The following is a 21,001-nucleotide window of genomic DNA, read 5'->3' as shown; positions in this document are numbered from 1 at the left end:
GTGGGGTGCCACTGCCTTCTCCAGTGCGTGAAAGTGAAAAGTGAAAGGGAAGTCGCTCAGTTGTGTCCCACTCGTAGCGACCCCATGGACTGCAGCCCACCAGGCTCCTCCGCCCATGGGATTCTCCAGGCAAGAGGACTGCAGTGGGGTGCCATCGCCTTCATGTGATTAAATATTCTGAAGTACAGAATTCATTAGTGTGGTTAGGTAAAAGTGACATTGAGCAGGGTGGTGGAGTTTGAGCTGAGTTCTTAAAGATGAGAGGAAATTTCTGAAATGGAGTTAGTAAGGCAAGGGAATTCCAGATAGATATATAACCTTTATAGGAAAAGGCTGTGGAGTTTAAAACTTTTACAAATGGAAAGCAGTTGATTTGCTGGAACTGAGTATTTGGATGGAAAATGGTGGAAGAAGACTTGAAAAGTAGTTTGGGTCCATTTGTAGAGGGCTTTAGGTATCAGAATCTGAGTCTATAAGAAATTGAGTCTATAAGAATTGGAAATCATGGAAATGTCTGTGCAGACAATAGTTGTACTACATACATGGCAAGGTTGATCAGACGGCTATATGTAAGGATTACTGAAGAGAGGATACATTGGAAACAGGAAAAAGAGCTCGGTTAAGAGATGAAGAGGAAGCAAACAGTGATGATCAAATTGTGCTTCATGAGAGTGGCTCAGGGCTTCTTTTGATATTGACTCAAATTTCTTTTCTAAACTGTATATTTAACTATGAAAAACGTCTTGTGAAAGAATTAATGTGTGTTTACTTTTAAAAATGCTGAATACCGTTTTTTTGTTTTTTTTTTTTGTTTTTTTGCTTAATACCATATTTTAACCAGCAGGTTTTACCAAGAGAACTCATTTTTGTGCAGGTCATAGAATCAGTGTTCTCTTGCTATTGCTGTTTGAAGCATTTCCTTAAACATCAAAATAACAGTGTAAAAAAGTTACCATCTGCCAGCTGTTTAGGTGTGCGGATAGGATTTTCTTACTATTGGATGAGAGAATAAATAGATTGATGAAAGCTTTAGCTGTCATCTCTCTCAATTTCATAGTTCTTCAGTTGGTCTCTTTGCTATTGATAGAATAAAGTCACTCTAAAAATTATATTTATTAAAATAGCTTTTATTTAAATATAATGATTTTGTATTAGAATTCGTAGGGAGAAAAGAGTTCTGCTCTTTGAAAAAGTTTGGAAATAACTGAGACAGGGTAGTAATTGTGGGCATATAAAAGAATAAATGCAAATTGTTCTGAGATTATATTGATAGGACTCTGTGAATTCTCTAGTATGGGTGATAGGGGAAAAGGAGGCATTGATCATGTGTGTGAAATTAAGAAAAGGCTTGAGTGACGGACAAGATGTTAATGGTTAAGATTTGGAAAAAAGATTGATCAGAAGGAATAAGTGATATTTTGACTTTTCCTGCTTCCTCTCTCCCACTGCCCACAAAGAAAACCTGAAGCATCTTATACCGTCATTAATTAATCTCTGTAATTACTGTTTGTCAAATATCCAATGAATTTATAAAAGTTTTATTACAAAAGTAATACAGGGTCAATGAAAAAAGTTTAAGAATTTGGTGTGTTTTCTTCTAGATTCTTTTTCCTGAATATGGTGGTAGTATGCTACATGTAAAATTAATAGTTGTTAAATAGAAGTCCTTAGTTACATTTCTAAGATGCCAGATATTAATAGTTACAGCATTGAAATCATAATACAAAGCTGACACTTAGTGTTAGAAATGGAAGATAATCTGAAACTGCATGGACACGATAATGCTTATCTGTAAATGCACTCATGCATACAACACACACTCACACGCAAACATGTACACACATATAGGCAAACACATGTATAGGCATGTGCTGTACACATGCGTACACGTATTTAAACTACAGACACCCAAAGATCCGTATATTCTTACATATTATGTTCCCCTGTGTGTGGAGCTCTACTGGTACCTGTTTTCGTCACCTTAGATCACATGGACGATCTTTACAGAGTCACCTTTGGGGTCCCCGTATGGACTGATGGATTGGAGGGTTGATGTCACCTTAGATCACATGGACGATCTTTACAGAGCCACCTTTGGGGTCCCCGTATGGATTGATGGATTGGAGGGTTGATGTCACCTTAGATCACATGGACGATCTTTACAGAGTCACCTTGGGGTCCCCGTATGGATTGATGGATTGGGGGGTTGATGTCACCTTAGATCACATGGACGATCTTTACCGAGTCACCTTTGGGGTCCCCGTATGGACTGATGGATTGGAGGGTTGATGTCACCTTAGATCACATGGACGATCTTTACAGAGTCACCTTTGGGGTCCCCGTATGGATTGATGGATTGGAGGATTGATGTCACCTTAGGTCACATGGACGATCTTTACAGAGTCACCTTTGGGGTCCCCGTATGGACTGATGGATTGGAGGGTTGATGTCACCTTAGATCACATGGACGATCTTTACCGAGTCACCTTTGGGGTCCCCGTATGGACTGATGGATTGGAGGGTTGATGTCACCTTAGATCACATGGACGATCTTTACCGAGTCACCTTTGGGGTCCCCGTATGGACTGATGGATTGGAGGGTTGATGTCACCTTAGATCACATGGACGATCTTTACCGAGTCACCTTTGGGGTCCCCGTATGGACTGATGGATTGGAGGGTTGATGTCACCTTAGATCACATGGACGATCTTTACAGAGTCACCTTTGGGGTCCCCGTATGGACTGATGGATTGGGGGATTGATGTCACCTTAGATCACATGGACGATCTTTACAGAGTCACCTTTGGGGTCCCCGTATGGACTGATGGATTGGAGGGTTGATGTCACCTTAGATCACATGGACGATCTTTACAGAGTCACCTTGGGGTCCCCGTATGGACTGATGGATTGGAGGGTTGATGTCACCTTAGATCACATGGACGATCTTTACAGAGTCACCTTGGGGTCCCCGTATGGACTGATGGATTGGAGGGTTGATGTCACCTTAGATCACATGGACGATCTTTACAGAGTCACCTTGGGGTCCCCGTATGGACTGATGGATTGGAGGGTTGATGTCACCTTAGATCACATGGACGATCTTTACAGAGTCACCTTGGGGTCCCCGTATGGACTGATGGATTGGAGGGTTGATGTCACCTTAGATCACATGGACGATCTTTACAGAGTCACCTTGGGGTCCCCGTATGGACTGATGGATTGGAGGGTTGATGTCACCTTAGATCACATGGACGATCTTTACAGAGTCACCTTTGGGGTCCCCGTATGGATTGATGGATTGGAGGGTTGATGTCACCTTAGGTCACATGGACGATCTTTACCGAGTCACCTTTGGGGTCCCCGTATGGACTGATGGATTGGAGGGTTGATGTCTCAGCCACTTTTGACTCTTGAACGTCCCTTATTGTCTCCTCCTTGGAGTATTCTCATCCTTTGGCTTCTTTGACACCATATATTCCTGATTTTCTTCCTGCCTCCTGAAACCCTTGCTTTATTCCTTTTCGCTTTTTTTCTACATGTGGCGCTTAAACGTTAGAGTTGCCCAGGACTTTTTCATAGGTCCTCTTATTTTTTCCTCTCTTGGAGTAGTCTTACACACACTTGTGGTTTTAATGGTTACCTGTATAAAAGGCCTACAAGTTTATTTCTCTTGGGTTGCAGGCTTTTAATGAAGCTGCCTATTTAACAGTCTTTCCTTCCATAGGCAGTTCCCTTTTTTTTGTCTTTCACCTTTTCCTACTTCTTTTTCACCTTTGGAGTTGAGCTCAATTGCTACTTCCTCAAAGAAGGATTCCCTAAGCTCACCATGTAAGTTAAAATTGTCTAGAAAGATTCTTGTGGCATTATGAACCTCTCATTCATAGCATCTTACAGTTGAAATTTTATATTTATTTGTGTAATTATTTGATGATCTTCAGTGAAGTTCTGATTCATGTTATAGTATGGATGAACCTTGAATATGTATATATATATGTATATATTTATCCACGTGCATATATACACATTCAGGCAAAAGGAGAAGGGGGCAGCAGGGGATGAGATGATTAGATAGCATCACCAACTCTGGACGTGAATTTGCACAAACTCCAGGAGATAGTTGGAGGACAGAGAAGCCTGGTGTGCTGCAGGCCCCAGGGTCACCAAGAGTCGGGTACGACTTAACGACTGAACAGCAGCAACAGCGTGTGTGTGTGTGTATAGTTGACCCTTGAATGGTCTGAGGGTTAGGGTGCCAGCCTTCTGGGTATCAAAAATCCGAGTATAACTTACAGGTGGCCCTCCGTATCTGAGGCTCCACATTCAGCAATTCAGTCAACTGCTGATTGTGCGGTGCTGTGGTATGTATTTATTGAAAAAGATAATTGTGTAAGTGGACCTGCGCAGTTCAAACCCATGTTGTTCAAAGATCAACTGTACATATATAAACACTTAACACATGTTAAAAACATACATGTTTGGCTCAGTGTGAATACTCAAAATACAAAGTTAATATAGTTATTATTCTTAAGTTTAGAGTCCAGTGCAGGAGGGGAAAAAGTGTGCTCTAGTATGATGATGAGCCAATAAAATGAGAGAAGAAGCTTACTGCCTATTAGAAAGTTTTTAAAGACTTCTTATAGGAAATGAAAATTGAGCTGAGTATTGAAGGTTGATGTTTAAATAGATGGTGTTTTGGGTAAAAGAGGATGTTAAAAATTGGAATCATTTAGAATCTATATAGGCAGAAGGGAGCCATTATAGGATTAGAAGGTTGGGGATACTTTAGAAAGATAATATAATTCCCAAGTGGGGAGAAGGGTTTTATGTGGGATGAATGTATCTGGGAGCAGTTGGGAGTTAGGGAGAGGGATAGAAAGCTGTTACCAGAAATTCAGTCAAGGATTAACAAGGCCCGGGGAACTGGATGGGATGAAGGTAGAGTGCCCAGGACATGATGATTTGGAAACTAACTAAAGGTAAGGAGTAGGAAAAGCTGAAAAAGACTTAACGAGATTTCTTGCCTAGGAGCTGGTCTGTATTTTTATAGCATTTACTTCAGCTGATTTCTTTGGATTATTTTACAGAAGATATGCCTAGTTTTTATGCACTTACAGTTTTCTTGCATTTCAGGTAGATCTTTTGCGAATAGGAGAAGTTCCTAAACCTTTCCCAACACATTTTAAAGATTTGTGGGACAACAAGCATGTTAAGATGCCTTGTTCAGAACAAAACTTGTACCCTGTGGAAGATGAGGTGAGAACAAAACTGAGCAGAACTCATGTTCTTTTAGTCTCTGAAAGACATTTTGATGCTTGCTGTTTGGCTTCTGATTCCGCCACGTTACAGAGAACTTGGAATAGTCTCTTCGTGTTTTTCTTTTCCTTAAAGAATGGTGAGCGAGCTGCAGGCAGCCGGTGGGAACTCATTCAGACTGCACTTCTCAACAGGCTCACTCGGCCCCAGAACCTGAAGGTGCGTTCTTCTGTAATTTTCGTCTCTTACCTGTAGTTCTTAGAGATGAGCCCTGGTTCGACCCCAAAACCTGAAGGTGTGTTCTTTTGTAATTTTTGTCTCTTACATGTAGTTCTTAGAGATGAGCCCTGTCTTTTCCTTCAGAGATGTTGTTTGATCTTTAACAGACTTAGGTAACAGCATTATTTATATGCAAAGTGCTTGCTTCCTGAGGAACTCTTTTTAGAGACATTCTTGGTTTCTCCTCCATCTCTAGGCAATGAGTAGAAGAATTGAGAGTTGTAAATGACTTGCCTGGAGCCACACGGAATAATTTGGAGAACCAGAAATAAGACCTGTTTCTTGATTCCCCATCCAATTTCTTTTGATCCTGGGCTTTGCTTTTCTTTTTGTTTTAGAATTACCCTGCTTCTGAAATGTCTTTGAAAGTAAATCAGGGAAGAATTACGACTTCAGCATTGTTTGCCCGAAGGGAAGCTGAGTTTGCTAATGATTAAACATTGTACTTTTTATTGCTTTTAATAACAGCTTCTAGCAGTTTCATAATTTATTAATCTTACATTTTGGCAATAATTTATTTTTTTGATTTAAAAAATATTTCGTTTAAGTCCGTAAGGGCGACCATTAGATTGTTTTGAGTATATGTTTATTTTTGGCACTATAGCCTTATATAAGCTTTTAAAAGTTTTTACAACTATAAACAGATTTTTTATACTTCTGTAAAACTGGCTTTGTTCTCTTTGAGAAATTAATTTGTTATGTACTGTTTCTTAGATTTTATACTGATTTTTCATTTATACTTACAAGTTATTCTTAACTTTCTGTGCCTTTTCCATCGCTCCCTTTTTTTTTTCTTAGCTCTTGTTTTCCCTTCAAATGAAAAACTGTGATACATTGTACCATAATATATTTTGAAAATTTCATTTCTTAGGGATAGTGTTTCTCAGACTTAGAATTACTTTTTTTAAATGGGAGAAATTCTCAGGGTCTGCCAGAGCTTACTTATTGTTAATATGTTAATTACACATGCACAAACATAAACATATATTAATTACATATGTACAAACATAAAACTAAATAAATCTCTTTATACTTACATCCAGTTATATCAATTTGATTTTTTCCATTTTAAACATTTTGACCCATCATTTGAGTTGTGTTCATTATCACTGTGAAGACAATTTGTAATCAGTATTTGCTTTTCGCACAGATTTGTAAACACATATCTGAGCCCCAGAATAGTATACTGATAAACTTAAAAATTATACTGTATAAAGGAAAAATTCTTTGTGTTTACTACTTTTTAACTTATCAGAGTTGGTGAATGTTGGTAGAGGGAAAGATGGGGGTCTCTATGCAGAATATCAGCTTGCAAATAAATACCTTAGGTCCAGGTTTTTAAGAATTTGACATTCCTGTACTGCAGTGCATCTTAGGTACTTCTTTATTTAAAATACCAGCTTTCATTTCTACAGTGTGTTGTTTTTCTGGCCTTTGTATTCATTCCAAAGTGAATGAATTAAATTCACTGCAGCCATGTAATTAAAAGACACTTGCTCCTTGGAAGAAAAGCAATGACAAACTTAGAGAGCATATTAAAAAGCAGAGACATTACTTTGCCAACAAAGATTTGTCTAGTCAAGGCTATGGTTTTTCTAGTAGTTACGTATGGATGTGAGAGTTGGACTATAAAGAAAGCTGAGCACTGAAGAATTGATGCTTTTGACCTGTGGTGTTGGAGAAGACTCGAGAGTCCCTTGGACTGCAAGGGGATCAAATCAGTCAATCCTAAAGGAAATCAGTCCTGAATAGTCATTGGAAGGACTGATGCTGAAGCTGAATCTCCAATACTTTGGCCACCTGATGCTGGGAAAGATTGAAGGCAGGAGGAGAAGGGGTCAACAGAGTATAGATGGTTGGATGGCATCACTGATTCGATGGACATGAATTTGGGCAAGCTCCGGGAGTTGGTGATGGGCAGGGAACCTGGCATTCTGCAGTCCATGGGTTCACAGAATCAGACATGACTGAGTGACTGAACTGAGCTGATTCATTCCAAAACCACATTTATAAAGTCTCAAGTACAAGCAGACCAATCAGGAATACTGTCCAGACTCTATATGAAAAACACTAATTTAGGGCCTTTAATAGCCTTACCAACAGGATTATTTAAGAATTTACATATTTTTCCTTTAAACACAAATACATAATAATCATAGTGTCCTAAATTACATTGCTGCTCACCTCTTTTAGCAATTCCTTAGTGTGCCATGATTATTTTAAAAAGGGGTAATTAATCTGAATTTCCCTTTCTTGTTTATTTTACGGTAGATTCAGCGTAACAGAGTAATCTATCGAGATTTTCTTCTCTCTACTTAACGGTAATTGTTTCCTTTGCTGAAGAAGCACGATGAGAGGGAGGGAAAACATTAAATCCTTCTTATAGAATATAATAATATTTTTGCTATTTTTTTTAATGCCATTTGATGTCAAATTAAGAGGGATTAGAGATGTTAGATGGCAACCCACTCCAGTGTTCTTGCCTGGAGAATCCCAGGGGCGGGGAAGTCTGGTGGGCTGCCGTCTCTGGGGTCACATTGGACATGACTGGACATGACTGAAGCGACTTAGCAGCAGCAGAGATGTTATAAGTTTATAAAAGCAACAGTGTCCTCAAAAGTTGGTTTACACTGTAATATTTCTATGAATAATATGTCTGATAATTTGCAAAGAATGGACTTCTTTGTGCTTTAAGTTGTATTTATTGTGAATTACGAACTGAAAAAAAAAAAAAACCACTCATCTAAGAGTACTGTATGGAGTAGCACCCAGGCTTCCCAGGTGGGGCTAGTGGTAAACAACCTGCCTGGCAATGCAGGAGGCATAAGAGACATGGGCTCCATTCTTGGGTCAGGAGGATCCCCTGGAAGAGAGCATGGCAAGCCACTGCATTATTCATGCCTGGAGAATCCCTGTGGACAGAGGGGCCAGGTGGACTGCAGTCATAGGGTTGCATGAAGTTGGACACGACTGAAGCGACTTAGCCTGCACACGGTTTTCCTGGGGATTAGGAGGCCTCCTGGTGGACGACTTTTGAGACTTGAAGACTGAAGTAAAGTCAATATGAGTTAGGAGTTAATGCTAATTATACAACTCCATTAAAGAATTAGAGTATAAATGCTATTTAGAATGTTTTTCCTTACCAACTTTGAGGAATAATTTACATATAAGATAGTACATCCTTTTAGAGGATGTAACTTGATTAAGTTTGCCATTTGCTTATACACTTGAAGCTCTCACTGCAGCCAAGATACAGAGTGTTGCTGTCACCCTGCAGAGATTTTTCTTACCCTCTGTGATCCGTTTCCTCTTTCTGCACTGGCTGCGGGCAGCTGTTGATCTGCCTTTAAAAAAAAAAAAAAACAACAGCGAAATATCGGCTGCATTTTCTTTGAATGGAATTGTGTGAGGCGTGCTCGTGTGTCTGGCTTCTCGCACTTAGGTGCAGGTCTTTGCAGTTCATCTGTGGTGTTGAGTGTATCAGGAGCTTGTTCCACGATATGCGTTGTCTGTCTGTGTGCTGTTCCAGACATTGCTATTTAAAGTTTTGTTTGAGGTCCTGAAATCAAATACCAGTAATTTTGGGGAAAAAATTCTTAGAATCTTTTCCTTCTTAATGGAAAATGTATTATAGCTGTGAGAGTAAATTAAACTGTTTATCTTGTCACGGTATTTCATGGTTGACGACTTTTCCTTTTTCAAGGAACTTGGATATCTTCTTATTTGAAGTAGATTATATACTTTTTTATTGGCTCATTTCTTTTAGCCGAGATGCTTGGTGATAATTGATGTGACATGAAGTATTTTTCAGGAAGCTCTTTGGCAGAATGTTGACTTTTAAAACCTTTCTTCAGTGATGAGGAAGTTTAGGTTTATAGTAATAATCTAGCACGATGTTTTTCATACTTCATATAACTTCAGTAAAAATTCTTGAGGTGTATATTGCGATTATAAATGGTTTTTTATAAATTCTCTATTATTTTAATATGTATCATAAAATATAATCAAATAGAAATTTAGAAGCAGGCGATATAATAGTTCTTTCTGTGTAACTAATGGATTGTCTTATGCCTACCCCACAGGTAAAGTACTGCCTATTCAGGCAGTTAGGGTTAAGGAAAAGAAGGAAATGGCAACCCACTCCAGTATTCTTGCCTGGAGAATCCTGTGGACAGAGGAGCCTTGCAGGCTCCAATCCACAGGGCCACAGAGTCCGACAGGACTGAAGCGGCGTAGCGTGTAGCATCCAGACAGTGAGGATCACACCAGTAGATGGCACACTAGCTTGACCTCAGTCTCTTTTCTTTATTGCTCTCTTCCCCAGGGAGCCTTTTTGGATTTCCCCTGATTTATTATTATTTTTTATTAATCTCTACCGTTAAGTAGAGAGAAGAAAATCTCAAAATAATAATTATTTATTATTCCCCTAATGGAATCTCAGTGCTAGCACACTGCATGTCTGTGTATGCAGTGTGACCCTAGTAAAGACCAAAGTCACTGCTATTACTATTTCCTTTGTTTTAACCCCCAAGATCCAATTTTTGTCCATTTGGATTATATTGCTTCTGTTTCGAGTACATGTTTTAGAGTAATTATATTTCCCCTCTATTACTTGACCTTTCTAATCTCAGTTTTCTTAAGTGAATACTAAAAATTAGTATGCATTCTGTTCATTCACAACTGCTGATACGGAGTAGCTAATGGTGGAAGAAACTTGTCGAACATTAAGAAATATACTGGAAATAATTCATAAAGGAGACAGGCTATTCCTAGATAATTCACTTTACTGTATCATGACTTTTTATTTATGCTTTTTCCATAGGATGCTATTCTGAAGTACAATGTGGCATATTCTAAGAAATGGGACTTTACAGCTTTGATTGATTTCTGGGATAAGGTAAAAGTATGCTTATTTCTTAAATTTATGAAACTAATATAATATCTCTAATGGAGAAGTTTGAGAAAAATGCACATAGTTCTGTCATACTAACACCATTATCATCTTTTATTTTTATCAGAAATATTTCCTGTTACTTTTGTGTGGCTAATTTTTAATTGTGCTTTAGTCTCTCATTATATGCATTTCCTATTGTATTATTGTACCATTTTCAGTATTATCAAATGATTGCATAATATTTCATGCCTAGATTTTGAGAATTTAATGATTCCCATATCAAACACCTAAAGTTGCATCAATTTTACTTGGTTTTACTGTAGTAATATCTTTATATGTGTATGTATATAAATGTATATATATGTTTTCCCAAATCTGATGTTGTTTCTTTAGGTGATTCCCAGAAATTAAATGGCTAGGTCAAAAGCCACAACTTTTATGGCCTGGGATTTATGCTATAGAATCATATTCGCCAAAGGAGTCTGTAGCAATTTAGTCTTCTCTCAGCACGGTGAAGAATACCACTGTGATAGTATTGTTAGAAGAATGGATTTTATCCACTTTGAATGAATGGCAGTATATATGTGTGTGTGTGTATATATATATATTTTTTTAACATTTTGTTTTGATATGATAGATTCACAGGAAATTGTAAAGAAATATACAGGGAAGGTCTCACTTACTCTTTATTCTGTCTTCCCCAGTGTTGATTGCTTAAGTAAGTATAATTCAGCATCAAAACCAGGACACTGACACAAGACCTTATTTAGAGTGTACTAGTTATACTCACTTGTGTATGTAGTTACGCCTTAAACTGGATACAGTTGTTAGTTTTGACAGGAAGTAATGCTTATATTTGATGCCTTGTGATGGCAATAAAGCATGCCATGGATTAATATACCTCTGTCACCTCGCTATGAGGTAAGGAAGTAATTTTTCCTCTCTTCTGAATCAGTCTGCTCAGACAGGACGTTGTTTCTCTTTTATCTGGTGACCTTGCCCAGAAGCAGCCCTGTAAGAGTGGTATGTGGCAAGTTTTGGTGTGTTTAGTGTAGATCATAAAATGAGGCGATTGCTAGGTGCTGATGATAGTTTTATAGTTGTCGAGAGAGAGGAGTTATTACATTTTTGACCTTCTAGGTTTTATTTACTTTGTAAACCTGTGGGAGGGTTGGGGGAGTCCTCACAGTTGTACCAAATATTCATTTCTGCTTTATTTAAGTTTTTCTATTTTTGTAGTTATATGTAGATATAAAAGCATATTTAAAATATTAATAACATAAAGCTATGTTGCACAAGTTCGTCATTTTTAGTCTTAATGGTTACATAATATTCCATCAAATGATGTATCATTTGCTTAGCCATTCCAATATTAGAGATTTAAGGAATTCTCTTTGTATAAATCATGTCTAGATATTAAGGCTCTTCTCTATGGCTGTTATTCTGTCATTGTCAGTGTGCTTAACAGTAGACCTTGGATGTTTAAACGGTTGCGTGTTTTTCTGTCCTTCAAATCTCCAGATGTAGTAATATAGAACTTCACCATGCCACAGCTCACAGGGGTAACATTGCTCGGGATTGCAGGGCTTAGTGAGAAGTAAGTATTAGACAGTTAGACATATATGTGCGTGGAATTGGAGTAAAAGGAGGTCTTGAGTGGAAGGGAAACAGGTGTTTGGCTAGGTTTTAAATTATAAATGAATTATATTTGCTTTTCATTAACAGTATTTAGGAATTCTTTACTTAAATATCACATTCCACTCTGAAAGGCTTATTTTGCTAAGAAAAAAAATGAAGTTTAAATTTAAGATCATATCAGTTTTAATATTTTACACTTAAGTTTATTTGGGGGCTGTTAACATTTATCTTGTTAAACCTTGCTTTGGCTAGTTCTATAAGGAATAGGTTTTTTAAGCTCATATACCTTAGAACAGGAGGTGTTAATATAAACAGTCATTAGTGTGATTCCATGCTATAGTTATTACGTAAATGCTGGTATTTAGTGTAAGAAATAAGAGACCCAGAATCATGGTAATCCTGCTGTGTGAGCGCCCTTATTTAGGATGAAAGTGAGAAGTATTGACTAAGCTTTTTTTTATTTTGTCAGAGACCAGGGAGGATTACAGAAATCAATCTGTTATTTTGTAATTTATAATTAAGTATCTAGATGCTACCGACTTGCAATGGCCGTTATTTAGTATTTTTTTGCATCTTGAATGCTAATATTGGTCTTCCTCCCTGCCAGCTGTTGGAAATGCTGGGAAAAAATAATCTGTGTTTTATGGCCCTCCTGTGTGGTGTTCCACAAAATTAAATTCAAACACTTCTATAATTTGTGTTCTAAATGGATCGATACACTTATTGCTGGCATTTTTCACAGCAAAGTATAGCAAAATGTCCTATATATTAGGAAAGTTTCTCTGTTAATGCATTTTGTGCTGTGCTTAGTCGCTCAGTCATGTCCGATTCTTTTGTGACCCCATGGACACAGCCGCCAGGCTCCTCTGTCCATGGGATTCTCCAGGCGAGAATACTGGAGTGGGGTGCCATGGCCTGCCCCAGGGGATCTTCCCAGCCCAGGGATTGAACCCAGGTCTCCCGCACTGCAGGCAGCTTCTTTACCGTCTGAGCTACCAGAGAGCCCATTAATGCATTTTCGAGGTGCTTTAAATACTTCCACCTCACATAAGCTGTGGCCCGTTTCTTTTTGTTCTCAGTGAATTGGCTTGTGAAGCTCACACAGCATGCTAAGGTAGTAGTGACTGAGGAGGGCGTGCAGGTGGGGTCTTTGCTTCTGTTCCTGTGGTCCTGGTTTCAATTTCTGGACTTGGACAGTACTTAAAAATGTATGTTTGCCTTATCATCATTCATCAGGCCGTCCATATTTGATATATTCTGTGTACTTTTTGAACATATGTTTCACAGTAAATGTAAATGTCAATTCAAAATAAAGAACTTTAATTCTAAAATTGGTTTGTGTAGTAAATTTTTTCAGTAAATGGAATAGTTGTTGAAGGAACCCTAAGGTTTTAGCGACTATTTCATCTTCTTTTCCGGTTTTAGTTTTATGTCTGCAGTAGAAAAGATAGGAATGAATAGGCCTCTGATTTTCTCACTTGTATTCAGTTCAGTTCAGTCGCTCAGTCGTGTCCAGCTCTTTGCGACCCATGAACTGCAGCACGCCAGGCCCCCTGTCCATCACCAACTCCCAGAGTCCACCCAAACCCGTGTCCATCGAATTGGTGATGCCACCCAACCATCTCATCCTGTGTCGTCCCCTTCTCCTCCTGCCCTCAATCTTTCCCCAAATCAGGGTCTTTTCAAATGAGTCAGCTCTTCACATCAGGTGGCCAAAGTATTGGAGTTTCAGCTTCAACGTCAGTCCTTCTAATGAACACCCAGGACCGATCTCCTTTAGGATGGACTGGTTGGATCTCCTTGCAGTCCAAGGGACTCTGAAGAGTCTTCTCCAACACCACAGTTCAAAAGCATCAATTCTTTGGCACTCAGCTTTCTTTATAGTCCAACTCCCACATCCATACATGACCACTGGAAAAACCATAGCCTTGACTATACGGACCTTTGTTGACAAAGTAATGTCTCTGCTTTTTAATATGCTGTTTAGGTTGGTCATAACTTTCCTTCCAAGGAGTAAACGTCTTTTAATTTCATGGCTGCAGTCACCATCTGCAGTGATTTTGAAGCCCAGGAAAATAAAGTCAGCCACTGTTCCCATTGTTTCCCCATCTATTTCCCATGAAGTGATGGGACCGGATGCCATGATCTTAGTTTTCTGAATGTTGAGCTTTAAGCCAGCTTCTTCACTCTCTTCTTTCACTTTCATCAAGAGGCTCTTTAGTTCCTCTTCACTTTCTGGCATAAGGGTGGTGTCATCTGCATCAGATCAGATCAGATCAGATCAGTCGCTCAGTCGTGTCCGACTCTTTGCGACCCCATAAATCGCAGCACACCAGGCCTCCCTGTCCATCACCAACACCCAGAGTTCACTGAGACTCACGTCCATCAAGTCAGTGATGCCATCCAGCCATCTCATCCTCTGTCGTCCCCTGCTCCTCTTGCCCCCAGTCCCTCCCAGCATCAGAGTCTTTTCCAATGAGTCAACTCTTTGCACGAGGTGGCCAAAGTACTGGAGTTTCAGCTTCAGCATCATTCCTTCCAAAGAAATCCCAGGGCTGATGCCTTCCAAATGGATTGGTTGGATCTCCTTGCAGTCCAAGGGACTCTCAAGAGTCTTCTCCAACACCACAGTTCAAAAGCATCAATTCTTTGGCGCTCAGCCTTCTTCACAGTCCAACTCTCACATCCATACATGGCAGGAAAAACCATAGCCTTGAGTAGACGAACCTTTGTTGGCAAAGTAATGTCTCTGCTTTTGAATATGCTATCTAGGTTGGTCATAACTTTCCTTCCAAGGAGGAAGCATCTTTTAATTTCATGGCTACAGTCACCATCTGCAGTGACTTTGGAGCCCAGAAAAATAAAGTCTGGCACTGTTCCCACTGTTTCCCCATCTATTTGGCATGAAGTGATGGGACCGGATGCCATGATCTTCGTTTTCTGAATGTTGAGCTTTAAGCCAACTTTTTCACTCTCCTCTTTCACTTTCATCAAGAGGCTTTTTAGTTCCTCTTCACTTTCTGCCATAAGGGTGGTGTCATCTGCATATCTGAGTTTATTGATATTTCTCCCAGCAATCTTGATTCCAGCTTGTGCTTCTTTCAGCCCAGCATTTCTCATGATGTACTCTGCATAGAAGTTAAATAAGCAGGGTGACAATATACAGCCTTGATGTACTCCTTTTCCTATTTGGAACCAGTTTGTTGTTCCATGTCCAGTTCTAACGGTTGCTTCCTGACCTGCATATAGATTTCTCAAGAGGCAGGTCAGGTGGTTTGGTATTCCCATCTCTTTCAGAATTTTCCACAGTTTACTGTGATCCACACAGTCAAAGGCTTTGGAATAGTCAATAAAGCAGAAATAGATGTTTTTCTGGAACTCTCTTGCTTTTTCGATGATCCAGCGGATGTTGGCAATTTGATCTCTGGTTCCTCTGCCTTTGCTAAGACCAGCTTGAACATCTGAAAGTTCACGGTTCACATGTTGCTGAAGTGTTAGTTCATAAAGGTTGCCATAAATAACCAAGTCAGGTTGGGGTGGGGTGCTGCTGTTTTTGTCTTTTTACATATGTGGCTGCTGAAAGTGGAGAGTGAGAGGGTAAGAGTTTCGGAATGAGAGGACATTTAAAAGTCATATAATGGAAAAAATTAAAGTTGAAAGGTTTTGTTGTGATTAGGTTGGTAATGTATTCCTCTTTGGAAGCTACCGTTTTTTTCCTTACTAAATACAGCATGAAGTCTGTACCTTAAGTAATATCTACACAGGAAATTCTCTGTCAGCTTAGTGACTGTGTGAGTCTTGCCTTTGCTGTAGGTATTCGGATGCTGAGTTTGTGTTGTCCTGTCTGCTGGTGTCCTCTGACTTAGACAGATTGTGTAAAACCTCATTCCTGTAAATGAGGGTGTTTAAGTCTATCAGTAATGAACTTAAGCATTCTTGCTTATGTGTTACTTAATGTGAAAAGGTAAATGGAAAAAAAAAAAAAGGTAAATGGATGTAATGTTGAGTTTTGAAGGATACACGTAAGTGTGCCTAAGTCACCTTTTCCTTCAGAGTTATGTGTAGTTTTACATTTAAAAAACAAGTACATCAGAATTCTTCGTCCCAAAAATTGAGACGTGTGCTGTTTAACTAAAATGACATCTTTGACCTAGATCTTAAAAATTATTATTGACAGAACAACAATAGAGACTCAGAGAAAACAAATACAAGCTTGTGTTAAAATGGATTACCAAAAAAGTCATCTCACATTTATAAAGTAGTGGCTAGAAGGAATTGTTTTGACTCATCTTTTTTATGGGATAAAAAAGTTAAAATATAATATATTGAAAACATTAGACAGAACTCATAGTGTGAGTCACCTGTCATTTAACAGGATAAAGCACAGCTGTTGTATTTTATGCATCGCTCGGGCATTGTGTGCATTCATATGTAAGTGGTGTCTTCAGACTTTTTGGCCTTCTGGTGCACGCCATACTGTTATGTACAGCTTACCTAGTAACAGGTTTATCGAATGTACTTAGTACTTACTTGTATATTAAAACTTTTAGAGCAAGAATATTAGAGGATTTTTTTGTTTTGTTTTTTCTCTCTCCATTCCCTCACTCCTACCCAGTCCCCCCACCACAATCTCTATAAACATCTATAAACATTTCATGGAACATTATTAATTAATTTTTAGGCTAGTTTTGGAAAAGCTGAGGTAAGGCACCAGGTTGTTAACCACTATTTCAAATCAGAACAAGTTTCTTTAACCAAGAGCCAGTGAAAATTGTGGCCTTTCACAATAGCCTTTTTTTTTTTTTAAAGTAATGTAGAAGTAAGTTTTTGAATGTATATAATAAACATATTACTCCTTAGCTTTCAGTTCCAAATGGAATTCTTCTTCGCTAATTTATTTTTGGGCCTTTCTTCAAAGCTTAAAAGATTTAAAGTGTCCTTGTTATATTTGTCATAAAGAGCCCCTAGCAAATTCCTAATCAAATGAAAGCAGCCTTGAATATTTCACAAGACTACAGCTAATGTCTTTATTCGTCTAGCTTTCGAACCTCTGCTTTGGAGTTCAGTGGAAACTTAACCTTCTTGGACTTCTTCCCTTAGTGACTCACAGTCTCTAAAATCAATAAAGTCTGCATCGCTTTACAACTTGACTTGATTTGATTCATGAGGACTGTAGGAGCCAAAAGAGAACTAAACAGGTCAACAAAACATTAAATTTTAGATGATTATGAAATATGTGGACTTTCCCCTTTGTGTGCTTATTGTATGTTTTTGGGTTGGAGTATATGTTGAGGGTCTCATTCGTGATTTATTTTAAATAGTACACATCTCATGAAACTAATTGCTGCAGTTGGAACTAGGCACCTTGCTGAGTTATTATGGATAATCAGTCTTGGTTGAGCCTTCTGTGCCCTGGATCATTGAAACAGTGATCACAGTGTTTTTGAAACATTGTTGTATTTATGTGTGTGGAGACAAGGAGGATGGAAATTACAGGCATCTAAAAGTGAAAATTTATTCAGGCAGAATTCCTCCTGTATTCTAATGGAATTAATCTAGCACATTAACTCCTGTAACTCCAACCTTACCTGCTTTGTTCAAATAACTATGGAAGCCGTTGCTTTTAAATGTTGCTGTGTCATTGATTTCATGATCCAGAAATCTACTCTGTTGGAGGAGTGAGGATAATTTCATGTTCTAATCTCCTCCATGATTTATGTCTCTCTATCTACTAGCTCTGAGGTAGGTTTTGTTTTTTATGCAATTTGGCATAATACTTTGATCTATAATCATAGCCATCTTCCTGTTAGATGGCTTCTCAGATTGTTTACTCATCTTATGCTTCTGCTCATTAAAAAGAAATTCTGTATTCATTTTGGTTAAGCTCTTGATAACACATATAAGATCTCATATTTAACACTAATCACATGAAGGCAATGGCAACCCACTCCAGTACTCTCCCCTGGAAAATCCCATGGACAGAGGAGCCTGGTAGGCTACAGTCCATGGGATCCCCAAGAGTTGGACATGACTGAGCGACTTCACACACACACAGGGTGTAGAAGGAATAAGAGAGCTCCCTGGGGTCTCTTTTTACTAGGGCACTAAAACTCATTTAAGATGGCTTCACCATCATGATCTAATCACCCAAGGCCTCAGCTCCCAATTACTACCACATTGGAGGAACAGATTTCAACATACGCATTTTGAGTGGACAAAACATTCTAACTATAGAACCAGGGCATCTTCTTCCATTGGAAGTGGAATGTTAAAACAGCTTACTGGGTTAAGCAGCCGTATGCTGCTGCTGCTGCTGCTAAGTTGCTTCAGTCATGTCCGACTCTCTGCGACCTCATAGATGGCAGCCCACCAGGCTCCCCCGTCCCTGGGATTCTCCAGGCAAGAACACTGGAGTGGGTTGCCATTTCCTTCTCCAATGCATGAAAGTGAAAAGTGAAAGTGAAGTTGCTTGGTCGTGTCCAACTCTTAGCGACCCCATGGACTGCAGCCCTACCAGGCTCCTCCGTCCATGGGATTTTCCAGGCGAGAGTACTGGAGTGGGGTGCCATTGCCTTCTCCAAGCAGCCATATACACAGCCCCTTTTCCTCATAGTTGACTTTTGTCTCCCTTTTTAACCCTTTCCTTTTTCCTGGCCTGCTGCTTAAACTGCAGACCATTTCAGCTTCACTTCACATGCAAACTCTTATCCATTCCAGGCTTAGCCTTGTCTCCTCCTAGAATTAACCCTTGCGCAAGGTTCGCCTTGTAGATAATCTCCTCTGTTTTACTCAATATCCTACTAGGTTATCTGCAGTCAAGACAGTGGTGCTGCTTGTTTTTAAGAGCTTTACTGTGTACCAAGTGCAGTATAAGCAATATGTTTTATTTCATTTGATTTTCACAAATGCCCCATTATATAGACACTGTATTTTACAAATGAACGACTGAAGACCAAGGACTAGAGAGTGTAAGTCCTTTGTTCGAGCGCTGAAGCCAGGATTCCCACCTGGGCGCCGCTCACTGCAGACCTGTGTGTGCTCCAGTCTGTGCAGCTGCTGCAGGTGCGGTGGTGCCCACCTGTGAGTGATCTGCTTCCTGGGCGACCTCTGGCCAGGTCTGGAGACATTTTTGGTTCTCACAACTGAGGGGAGGTTCTCCTGGCTTCTGGTGGGTAGAGGGCATAGATGCCACTAAACATCCTGCAGTAAACATGATGCCCCCAAACAGAGAATTGTCTCAGCCAGAGGCCAGCAGTGCCAAGACCAAGAACCCTGCTCTGCCGTGGCCCTCAAGGTGTGAGCCCTGAATCAGCAGCAACAGCACCACTTGGGAACTTGATTGAGACAGAAATTCTCCTTCCTTACCCTGAACTTTCTGAATTAGAAATTCTGAAGGTGAGGCCCACTCGTCTCTGCTTTGACAGCCCGCAGCTCATCTGATGTGAAGGTTTGAGAGCTACTGCTCTACTCCAGCAGCATTCTCAAACCTCTCTCCTTGCGTCGTGCCTGTTCTTTAACTCAACTCTTTACCTTGGCTGAAGGAGCTTTTCTTATTGGTAGTTTTTCCTTCTTACGTGGAACTTGCTGGAATGAAGAGAAAGAGTTGTTTTTCCCCTCACCCCCATTGCTGATTCTTATCCATTGTTGAATTGTCAACTCTTCGCATGAGGTGGCCAAAGTATTGGAGTTTCAGCTTCAGCATCAGTCCTTCCAGTGAACACCCAGGACTGATTTCCTTTAGGATGGACTGGTTGGATCTCCTTGCAGTCCAAGGGACTCTCAAGAGTCTTCTCCAACACCACAGCTCAAAAGCACCAATTCTTCGGCACTCAGCTTTCCTTATAGTCCAACTCCCACATCCATACATGACCACTGGAAAAACCATAGCCTAGACTAGACGGACCTTTGTTGGCAATTCTGTCTAGGTTGGTCAAAACCTTTCTTACAAGGAGCAAGTGTCTTTTAATTTCATGGCTCAGTCACCATCTGCAGTGATTTTGGAGCCCCAAAAAATAAAAAAATAAAGTCTGTCACTGTTTCCATTGTTTCCCCATCTATTTGCCATGAAGTGATGGGACCAGATGCCATGATCTTAAGTTTTCTGAATGTTGAATTTTAAGCCAACTTTTTCACTCTTCTCTTGCACTTTCATCAAGAGCCTGTCTAGTTTTTCTTCATTTTCTGCCATAAGGGTGGTGTCATTGCATATCTGAGGTTATTGATATTTCTCCCGGCAATCTTGATTCCAGCTGGTGCTTCTTCCAGCCCAGCGTTTCTCATGATGTACTCTGCATATAAGTTAAACAAGCAGAGTGACAATATACAGCCTTGACGTACTCCTTTCCCGATTTGGAACCAGTCTGTTGTTCCATGTCCAGTTCTAACTGTTGCTTCTTGACTTGTAAACAGATTTCTTAGGAGGCAGGTCAGGTGGTCTGGTATCCCCTTCTCTTTTTCTGATAGCTCAGTTGGATACGCAGCGCCAAGTGTAAATTATATGCAGGTTTTCGACTGTGCAGAGGGTTGGCAGTCCTAACCCCTGCGTTGTTCAAGGGTCAGCTGCGGCGTCCTTTTAAAATCTAGCTCCTCCTTCACCTTTGGTTTCTGCTAGTTCCCAACTCCGGTGGCATCTGCTTGCCTGTTTCCTTTGCTCTTGACAAATAGAGGGTTTTACTTTGAAGAAGTAAAGGAGGGAAGGAGAAATGCAGGAAATAAATCATAAATCTTATTAATGGGCCTTACTGAGACTTTACATTATGGCATCTTAACTTGGGCTTTGGTTCTTTGTACCATCTTTTATGTATTTCCTCTTTATTCTGTGGTTCTGAATATTTTTGTTTTCTGATCTTGACCCATATGCTACTATCTACCTGCTCCTACTTCACACCTCACTGAGAGATCTGAGTCTATCTAAAAGGTAGAATCTTTCATTTTTT

The 21,001-nt window shown here is 39.6% G+C and overlaps 1 protein-coding gene across 3 annotated transcripts in view; it reads left to right on the top strand.

Annotated features, from left to right (window-relative positions):
- The window catches only part of PARG (poly(ADP-ribose) glycohydrolase), a 114,897-nt gene that overhangs the window by 8,520 nt on the left and 85,376 nt on the right, over positions 1-21,001 (top strand). For all 3 annotated transcript variants that reach the window (XM_061405688.1, XM_061405686.1, XM_061405687.1), the window contains exons 5-7: positions 5,132-5,254; positions 5,390-5,473; positions 10,356-10,430. In XM_061405688.1, the coding sequence (XP_061261672.1) occupies positions 5,132-5,254; positions 5,390-5,473; positions 10,356-10,430 (282 nt within the window). The remainder of the gene's footprint in view (positions 1-5,131; positions 5,255-5,389; positions 5,474-10,355; positions 10,431-21,001) is intronic.

The sequence above is a fragment of the Bos javanicus genome, chromosome 28 (genome assembly GCF_032452875.1).
Source record: "Bos javanicus breed banteng chromosome 28, ARS-OSU_banteng_1.0, whole genome shotgun sequence".
Classification (NCBI taxonomy): Eukaryota; Metazoa; Chordata; class Mammalia; order Artiodactyla; family Bovidae; genus Bos; species Bos javanicus.
This window is presented reverse-complemented; position numbering and strand designations above follow the sequence as displayed.